Here is a 10,148-nt window from a genome sequence, read left to right on the forward strand (position 1 = left end):
ATACTGATCTGTTTGTATTTTTGGTTAAGGCAATCATGAGTGATGAAGGTGAAAAGACTTGCCCACTTTGTGCTGAAGAGATGGATTTAACTGATCAGCAGCTGAAGCCTTGCAGATGTGGCTATGATGTATGCTTCAATCTATTTTTTTAGATGCTGATGCTAAAAGTTAAAACTGGTTTTTGATTTAATAGTTTTTTGTATCATTGAAATTCTAATGTTTTCTGGTAAACAATTAGTCTATGTTTTTTTGTGAGCAATCGGTTAGTTGATGATTATTTATTGTTTATGCAATGCATGGTTTATGTGACTTATTATTAACTCAAGCAGTTGTCATCTGCAGATTTGTGTATGGTGCTGGCATCACATTATGGAAATGGCTGAGAAGGATGATACAGAACGAAGGTGTCCAGCATGTCGTACACCTTATAACAAGGAAAAAATAGTGGGGACTGCATCAAAATGTGAAAGGTTTGGTCTTGGACATGTTTTACATTGAAAGTTGTGACTTTTATTTGTTCCATTGGTTGAATTTGGATTTTTTATATTGTGCTATCAGATTGGTGGCTGAAATGAGTGTAGAGAAGAAACAAAAGTCTCAAAAGGGGAAAACCAAAGCTTCTGAAGGTAGAAAGCATCTTAGTAGTGTGAGGGTTATACAAAGGAACCTTGTTTACATTGTGGGACTGCCTCTCAATTTAGCAGATGAAGATGTAATCTCTCTCTTTTTTTCTTACAAGTTCACAATTAGTTATTTTTATTGAGTTTTTGTAAACTAATTCATGTTTTATGAAACAGCTTCTGCAGTGGAAAGAATATTTTGGTCAGTACGGAAAAGTGCTAAAAGTTTCTATATCCCGGACAGCAACTGGTGCCATTCAGCATTTTGCAAACAATACTTGTAGCGTGTAGGTTCAATGTGTTTTGAGTTATAGTATATTTGGCATTTTTAATTTATATTTATAATATTTATACCATGCAGATATATTACTTACTCAAAGGAGGATGAAGCAGTTCGAAGTATACAGTCAGTACATGGGTTTGTTTTGGAGGGTCGACCTTTGAGGTTAGAACCTAATAACACAGCCGAGTTTTTTTAAGAATTATTTATTTATTGTTGTATATATTTAATAAGTTAATGTATTGGAGTGTTCTTGCAGAGCTTGTTTTGGGACCACAAAGTATTGTCATGCATGGCTTAGAAGCATGGTATGCTATATCAATAAATTGGTTTTGTCAGTTTACTTTGTTTTTTCTAACCCGCCTTTATTAAAAATTTGATCTTGTTTATGCAGCCTTGCACCAATCCTGATTGCTTGTATTTGCATGAGTTCGGATCACAAGAGGATAGCTTCACTAAAGATGAAATAATATCTGAATACACAAGGTATACTGTTATCGAACATAGTAGTCAAAACAGCAGAGTGCAAAGGGCTTGCTTATCATCTAGACTCAAGTTAAAAAAAGAGCAATAATAGGAACATTTTAAAATTATATAACAGTCATCACAAATTTAAAGTACATAAGCAAAGATAATCTTGATTGCATATGACTACCCTACGATTCTATAAATTTACATTGAATTTAACTCTCTGCATAGAATGATACATTACTGCAACATAGTTATAACCAAATATTGGAAGGAATAGTAGCTTCATAGTGCAAGTGTGCAACTGATTAATGTCTGAAGCACCCCTTGATTCAGAGCTGAAAATTTGCTTGAGTTTTAATGATAGAGGTCCAGTAGATCCGATTATAGTGGTTATAGTGGTTGCTTTAACATGTAAGCAAAACAGAAGATAAGTGACAATCTAGAACAATCGACTGAAAGGAACATTATTTAACAATTTTAAGAACATTATATAAGATAAAATAAGTGAAGCGACACATCTTAGTTTTGTTTTGGCTGGTAATTGAAATGAGACTATGGTATTGAATATTGATATGGCTCCATGTTTTCTTGATTCTTGATGGTTTTTTTGACATGAATTTTGATCAAAATTGTTGCCATAATTACTAGTATTTTGGAAAACATTTAGTTCACATTGCAGTATCTCGTATCATGGTTGAAAGAGTTTTGATATTTTGAGATGGTTGTTGGATGCCTACAAATTTAATTTTCCAAGACATGGTTGTGAGTATCATTCTAATTTATAGGTAAGCTGTGTTTTGTTTGACTTAGGTTAAAGGAGTAACACACTTGGAACCGAACAAAGTCTTGTTCATGTTCGTTCGTATAGCATTAAACTTGTTCACGTCAGCTAACCGAACAAAAAATTTTGTTTGTGTTCAGTTGTTAAGGAATTCAACTTTTTCACGAACACAAACTTACATGCACTATCTAAGAAAAAAAAAGCAACATTCTCAATCCAAAACATTAGACATAATCACCTTAATTAAATATAACATTAAGCAATTGAGATAATAATAATCATAGTTATTAAAAGCGATCGATTTTTGCGCATAGGCACAATTTTCAGGCGAGTAGATGGTAAACAGACTCTTACAAGAAACGCATTTTCATAGGAGAAAAATCCGTTTTTTGTTTTTTATGTTACTTTTGATTTCTTTGGATTGATCATTAACCGATTGATGATAATTACCTAAAAAACGGATTTAGTTAATTTAGTCTGATCTCTGTATATAATTATCGATTATTCTGGTTTCTAATTATCGATTATTCTGGTTTCTGATTGTTTATTTGATTTTCTTATTGTTTACTATTACAATATGCTTCTTATATTATGTTTTTTCTTTGCTTTACTGATTTTAATTTGAAAGATTGCTATAAAATAATTTGCTTTGTTTTACTGATCTGAATTTTAATTAGAAATATCGGCATAAGTAATTTGCTTAGGATATTTTGGGGTTTTGTACTTTTGGTATTGGTTAATTTTTGGTAATTGGTTAATGTTTGGTAATTGAACTATGTTATTCAAGTTTTGGGGGTTTTAAACTTTTGATATTGGCTAATGTTTGGTAATTGAACTATGTTATTCAAGTTTTAGGATATATAATATAATTTAAAATATTTTTTTCATTGTGCGATTTTTTTTCTCAGGCCCTCGCTTTTTTGCACCTTGCGCCTAGGCCCTAGGCAAGGCCTATGTGCCTTGAGTGCACCTAGCGCGTTAGATAACTATGATAATAATAATAATAATAAACATTATTATCCCCCCCAATTACAGTTTTATTCTGATAATGCTAAAGAAGCACATGCTAGATTTGTGTTAGTAAAAGTAAAACTTTATAAAGCAAACACTTAACGAAACTCACTGAACATAAACATTAAAATTATAAAATGTAAATGTTAGGCTGGTTATTTTAAATAAAATACCAAAAATATAAAACAAACATTTAACTAACGAACTTTAAACTGACGAACGTAAACGGACATAAATGAACATGTTACCGAACGTTCATGAACACAAATGAATGAACGTAACGTTTGTTCATGTTCGCTTATTTAACTAAACGAACACAGTTTTTCTTCGTGTTCGCTCATTTAAACAAACGAACACGAACGAACTTTCTGCCGAACGGTTCACGAACTGTTCGCTGAACTTTCGGTTGTTTACACTTTACAGCCCTACACTTGATTGCTATACTGAAATGAAGAAAAAATACAAGTGTAATGATTTTAAGAAAATCTATTTGTTCTTATTACAATTGCGATACTAATCTATTAATCTATATAACAGATATTTTAGATTTACATTATGTAACTTTACAACTGACGAGGCTTCACGCGACTATTTTTTTTATCGATGTTTTGGGATAATCATTGCTAGGGACATTCGGATGAACACATACTTTCAACTTTTCTATTTTAGGAGTCGTTAACACATTATATGCTTTGGTCAAGTTATCACTAGAACGCTCTTTCCGGTTATTTCATTCGTCAACAGTTTTTTGCGTTCACAAATTTATATATATTTCACAAGTTTTTGTTTGGATTCATATATCTTTTGAAGTGAGAGGGAAGTTGTTACACTCATGGTTCAATAAGAGTTACTGAATAAAACATTGGTTACACTTGATAGTTAGAATGAAGTTGCCATGTTAAGATAAGTCATCTACCCTCAAGCATAGGGTTAGATTGGTTTCTAGATACATTTGGACTTTCTTTTAGCTAAAATCATGTAATGATTTATTAGCCCATAATTAACCTAATTAGTGGGTTTTAAAGGGGTAGAGTACAACAAGTTACTGGTGCTACAAATGAATTACAACGGCGTTCAGGGAATATATTACCACCTTCAGCAGATGATTACTCTAGTAACAACACTTCATGGGGAAAACCTGTTGGTAAAACTGCTACAAATGTAAGATATTTTATGTGACTTTGCAATTTGCTTTGAAGTTTTTTGACTTTATTTTGGTTACTCATGTTTTCTTAATTCCGTCTTCTTATTCTAGTCTTGCTTTTTAAAGCTCAAGTTTATATGTTGAGTATGTAAAATATGAACTATTCTTTGTTAGGGTGTACTTTGTTACATTTTAAACATTGATGTAGACTTTATTTATGGTCAACAGGAAACAGTAAACAGTAAAGTGTCCCCACCAAATAGTAGTTCCGGGAGATCTTTGGCTCTTCCTGCAGCAGCCTCATGGTATGCTTTTTCTCGCGTTATATCTAAGCTTGTAAACGAACTGAATTCATGTTTGTGTTTGTTTGTTTAACATCAACCGAACATACAATCGGACTTGGAACAGTTAAACAATTGCGCTTTTATGCCCGCTTGTTAACACTATAAACGAACAATTTACGGACATAAATGAACAAACATAATTTGACATAGATGAATGAACATAACTAAGCGAACACTAATTAAAAGCAAGTATCAGCATAAATCTGATTGTTGGGCCTAAAATATTATTAACTAAGACTAAAAGGTAGTTGACGTATTTTAATAAAAAAAGTAGCGTAATTGTAACAGGCCTAATAAACAAACATAAACTAACTGGAATAAATGAACATAAACGAACAAACATAAATGAATGTTCACAAACGGTCCAATGAATGCTCGGTTTGTTTGCAAGCCTAGTTATATCATTTGTTTGTGAATGGATTGGTCCTAGTTATGTTTTATATTGGACTTGTTTGTGTAGGTTAAATGGGTTGAAAGTTGTCCAAAGTGTGTTGTCAGCACATACAACACATACTTAATCGTGTTATTTTATAAAAAGCTAAATTTAGTTATACAATCTTATGGTTTTCATAAACTTGGTAACACATTAATCATTAAATGAGAACTAAGAAGTCTAAAAAGTGGACATAAAGTGGCTTTGTGTCAACTTGCTCCTTTTGATATAGCCATATACTTTTAGTTATCTAATAATTGATAAGTTTTTCAGGGGAACACGTGCTTCAAATGGTCAACCTTTTGCTTCAAATACCGCGGGCCCCAATGGACCCTCTAAGCAAAAGGAGGACATCTGTACTACACAATCATCTTCACTAGTGAGCCCTTCATCACATAACGAGATGCAAAAGAAACACATTGAAGAAATCCCAACAGTAGATCCAAAAAGTAAAGCAGAACATTTAGAATCTGCAAAACAAGTTATAGCCACAGACCACAGAGAAACCATATCTGAAATACCTGCTGAACATAGCGATCCGTATGCTTCTGATGAAGAACAAATCCACCAATTATCGTCTGACATGTCTGCAATCAGCATCGCTACAAACGATGAATCACATCCACAGGATGATGAGAAACTTAAAGAGTTGCAAGAAGCTGCTGTTAATGAAGTTGAAGCCGATTTGTTGTCTTTTAATAATCAAAGGCTCAATGATCCAGAAGTCGTTACACACAATACTCATACTCATACATACACAGGCTATGTACAGAATACGCCTCAATCTTCTCATATGAACTCTAATATTCCAGTAGTTAATGGCAATTATAGTAAACAGATAGGAATATTTGATGATACAGTTACAGTTACACCTCTATCAAACGGGGATCATAAAACCGACTTGGATTTAGGGGAGAAAAGTATAATATCTAATATTTTGTCAATGGATTTTGACCCATGGGATGAGTCATTAACCTCGCCTCAAAATCTGGCTAAATTATTAGGTAACAACAGTGATAAACAACAGGCGTCCCAAGTTTCAAGTTCAAGAAAAACACAAAACTTTAATCAGTCACGGTTTTCATTTGCACGAGAAGATGATGAAAACATAGATCAAAAATCAAATTTCAATCCAAGTTTTAGTGATTTTGGTAACGGTCACAATCTAAGGAACTTAAGTACAGATGTTTATCCACGTCAGCATACTGAAATGAATGGTTTCTCTTCTTTTAATTTTGAGGAATCTGATCGTACTGCAGGCAGTTATTCATCTATGCCTCCCAATAAGTTTTCAGGTAATTTCCGTTAATAACTTAATGCAATTTCATTACTGTGGTTTCTATTATTATTCTCTGCGAATATAATTTGTTTATACATGGGCTCGTAAATGAAGCGAATATTTAGTGAACCATTTGATGGGAAGTTTTATGTTCGTTTATTAAATGGAACTAACATTAACAGATTTTTATGTTCACGAACTAATGTGAATATTTGTTCTTTTAAGTTCGTTTATGTGTGCTTTGGTTCTTTTATATATTCGTTTAGAGTTTTTAGGTACATCTACTTTAAGTTTTGATAGCTTTTTAGGTCCAACACATTGTACTTCACATTTACTTTTAACTGGTTTTAGCTCAGTTATGTTTGTTCATTTACGGTCTTGGACCTTTCGTTTATATGGTTAACTAACAAACATAAACGGACATGAACATGTTCATTTTCTTAACGAACAAACACAAACAACTGAACAAGAAAACTCGTTTTGTTTAATTGTGCGTGTTCAATTGCTTGTTCAGTTAAAGTTGAACGAACGAACACTGCTCTTTCGATTCGTTTACATGCTTATTTATTTAATATCTTCAAATGTGACAGTTGCAAGATCTCAAATTTCCGCCCCTCCTGGATTTATGGGACCCAGCCGAGCTCCACCTCCTGGCTTCACTTCTAATGAGAGAGTTGAACAAACTTACGACAATCTATCTGGTTTGTTCATTACATTATTTCTCTTTTTTTATTATTAAATTATTATAACTCATATTTTCTTTCTTTCTTTCTTTCTTTCTTTCTTTCTTTCAGGGAACCATATGTTTGACAGTTCATTTCTATTGAGGAAAGTGAACCAAGCACCCAGTGCGGTATACAGCGATAGTGGTATTGGTGAGCTCGAGTTTATGGACCCCGCCATACTGGCAGTTGGTGGTCGGGTACCCAATGGGGTCACAAGTCCCGGGTTAGACATGAGACCAAACTACCCTTCACAAATAAACTCTTATGAAAATGATAGTAACCGCCTTCGACTCTTGATGCAAAGATCTTTCACACAACAAAACTTATCTTTCCCTCAAAGAACAGATAATTTTGGAGTTCCGGTTTCTTCTAGAATTATGGACCAAACAATACCCAATAACAACCACCGGTCTCATTATCAGCAACCGCAAGTGGGCGGTTTCCGACAGACGAGGATGGGGTCTGGTAATTGGGGAGACGGCTGGAATGAAGTTCAGAACGGGAATGATATTACAATGCTTGGCGGGTTTAATAAATATTATTCTAGCTATGAAGAAGCAAAGTATCGGGTACCTAGTTCTGGTGACGTATATAACCGGACATTTGGGATTTAAACAGCAGTTATTGGTGGTTATAAACTTGTCTTGAATCGTCTTCACTGGACTGGTGAATGATCGAACCTTCTGAAACAAGGGCTTCCAGAAACCAGCAGGTGATTGCTTAATTCTTTTTCTTTTTTTATATTTTTTTTATTAATCTTTTGTTAAATAAAGCAGGCAATGCAAGTTGTGAGATATGAGGACCTTGTTACAGAAGTGTTAGTGGAGAATATGGTGTATATAAAGAATATTTCAATTGTGGGAAATAATCTTGGAGCTGTCACTAGTCTTGATCGGTGTGAAGAAGATAAGCGAAGTTAAATCTGCATCTAAACGGTCATAAAGTGGTTTTTCTTGTTTACTTGTTTTAACTTATAACATTCGTTGTCGTGTGATTAAACTAACTATATACTACTACTTTCTACTACATATACAATTGGTTTTCATACATCAATTTTATTTCAGGTGGTTTTCATACAATAGTTTTTAACCAGATAGCCGTATAATCACTTGCACCTTTTGCTTTAACTGCCAACATGGTTAGATTCTTAAAATTGATTTTGTATGCCTTAGAGGTGGGCCAAAAAAAAAAACAAACCCGGCTCCGGACCTGACCCGGCGGTTCCTACCCTGAACCAGGCCTGACCCTACCCTACCTGCGGGTATAGACAGGGCTTTGGGTTTCCCGGAAACTATTCCCGGAACCGACCCGGACCCGGTGGAACCGGTTCCGCCAATACCCGGTCAAAACCCGACCCTACCCGAAACCCCAAAAAAACGTGGAACCGGTCAAAAACCAGACTGTACCCGGAACCGGTTCCTACTCGGACCCGGGTTTGATATTTGTTGACTATACCTAGTTCAGGTTCCTGAGAATACACCTCTAGTATGCATGCTCCATTTAAACAGTTTAAACAATATAATTTATAATTTCTTTTATTAGATAAAGTTTTTATGAGACAAAAGGCTTTCTTTGATTAAAAAAAAGTTATTTGGTAGAAATGGCACTTCTAATGTTATGTAAAACGTTTGCTATCAAACTTTGGCTTTTCATGGAAAAGTAAAAGCCTAAAGTAGAAAATTTAAAGCCAAATATTAAGCTCTAGTTCATAGAATTGGTCATTGACCATATGGTTCACAAGTATGAGAGTAAAGCAAATGATTTCCAAGTACGAGAGAACCCCACACGAGCTATTTTGATGAGGACAAAGCTGGGACTCAAAACTTTTCATCCGCTAAAACGCATGGAGCCTGACCGATCAGTACCTCATAATGATTCTTATGGTAGGGTAGTTGTTGAGATGCAAGACTATCTATAGTGTGCGCATTTTTGTGAGCTAACAAATGTTCATCTTGATTATGGCGAAGCTTGACAAAGTCTGTAACGCTTTGGATTTAAGAGATTGGTTGCATCCTTAATGAGTGAAACAGTCGGAACTACTAAGATTCTCAACGAGCACTTGTCGTGCAAGTTTGAATGTTTGATATGCCCCTGTTGAACCTTTTAAATGCATCTATTTATCTGATATGCCAACACACACTTCCCATGAATTTCTTTTGTGATACGTGGGAGTTGAACCCACTACCTCCTAAATCCTTACAAGCTAAGGTGTTTAAATGCTTTGTCGTTTTCAATGAACCATCAACCTATTGACAAAAGGTGTTTAAGGATCTACTAACCAATCCATCCACCTTGCTATTAGTCCCTCTATTGCTATTCTTGATGCATTCATCTCTTGTAATATTTCCTCACATAACACGTCGGTTACGGACTCTAATAATAATTGAAATAAATATGAAAGTTAATAAAAATAATTAGGTTTATTGTCAAAGTTCTTATTCTTGTTATAACATTTGCTAATAGTTTATAGACTTATGAAGAAATTGATGCATAGCCGACGCCTAGGACTATAGGGCCGTACAAGAGTTCGGATCAGGATTGATGCATAGCCGACGCTATAAAATTGATCACATTGCTGCGCCCCTCCAAACTTAATAATTGGTGCCTCTACTTTAGGTAGATAATCTTACTTCTCTTTATGATTTGAATTTATAGGCTTTAGGTTGGTTAATATTACTTCTCTTTTATAAATCAGGTCTGTCAAAATAACAAGTTTAATAAATGAATTAATATGCACGCCACGCATTTAATAACTTTGTTAACCTATCAACCCGATTACGGGTATATAAAAAAAAGTTCATATGTAGATTTAGAAGGGCGTAATAGTGTTGAATGTAAAGTTTTGTTTTTTTTTTCTCCCTTCAAACTATTAATTTTCAAAAGTGAAGTTAATTTCTGTCTTGAAATCTATATCACCTCTTAACTTCAAAAACAATATTCATTAACTACCCATTCTCCAATCATTTTCATTTGCATCTTCTATTCTCAATCTAAACATAAAACCAAGTTTATTAATTCGGAACATTACAGGAAAAAAAAAAACAATAAAAAAAAAATTAA

General features: G+C 34.0%; 1 protein-coding gene across 1 annotated transcript; it reads left to right on the forward strand.

The window, feature by feature from the left end:
- Positions 1 to 7,717, forward strand: LOC143566858 (uncharacterized). Its single transcript, XM_077053439.1, has 12 exons — positions 1 to 128; positions 343 to 470; positions 559 to 712; positions 798 to 907; positions 982 to 1,065; positions 1,160 to 1,208; positions 1,295 to 1,386; positions 4,189 to 4,324; positions 4,536 to 4,612; positions 5,358 to 6,379; positions 6,954 to 7,064; positions 7,158 to 7,717. The coding sequence occupies exons 1-12, from the start codon at positions 36 to 38 to the stop codon at positions 7,700 to 7,702; spliced, it is 2,601 nt and encodes an 866-aa protein (XP_076909554.1). The 5' UTR covers positions 1 to 35; the 3' UTR covers positions 7,703 to 7,717.
- The last annotated feature ends 2,431 nt before the right edge of the window (positions 7,718 to 10,148 follow it).

The sequence above is a fragment of the Bidens hawaiensis genome, unplaced genomic scaffold (genome assembly GCF_021521415.1).
Source record: "Bidens hawaiensis isolate Kalapana, Puna unplaced genomic scaffold, B.hawaiensis_p1.1 tig00023055_1, whole genome shotgun sequence".
Lineage (NCBI taxonomy): Eukaryota > Viridiplantae > Streptophyta > Magnoliopsida > Asterales > Asteraceae > Bidens > Bidens hawaiensis.

Excerpts from the sequence above, each read along its gene's own strand:
- LOC143566858 (XM_077053439.1), top strand. The coding sequence starts at position 36 with ATGAGTGATGAAGGTGAAAAGACTTGCCCACTTTGTGCTGAAGAGATG. Across the intron at positions 1,066-1,159 it reads TTGGAGGGTCGACCTTTGAG|AGCTTGTTTTGGGACCACAA; the intron begins GTTAGAACCTAA and ends GTGTTCTTGCAG. Across the intron at positions 6,380-6,953 it reads GCCTCCCAATAAGTTTTCAG|TTGCAAGATCTCAAATTTCC; the intron begins GTAATTTCCGTT and ends CAAATGTGACAG.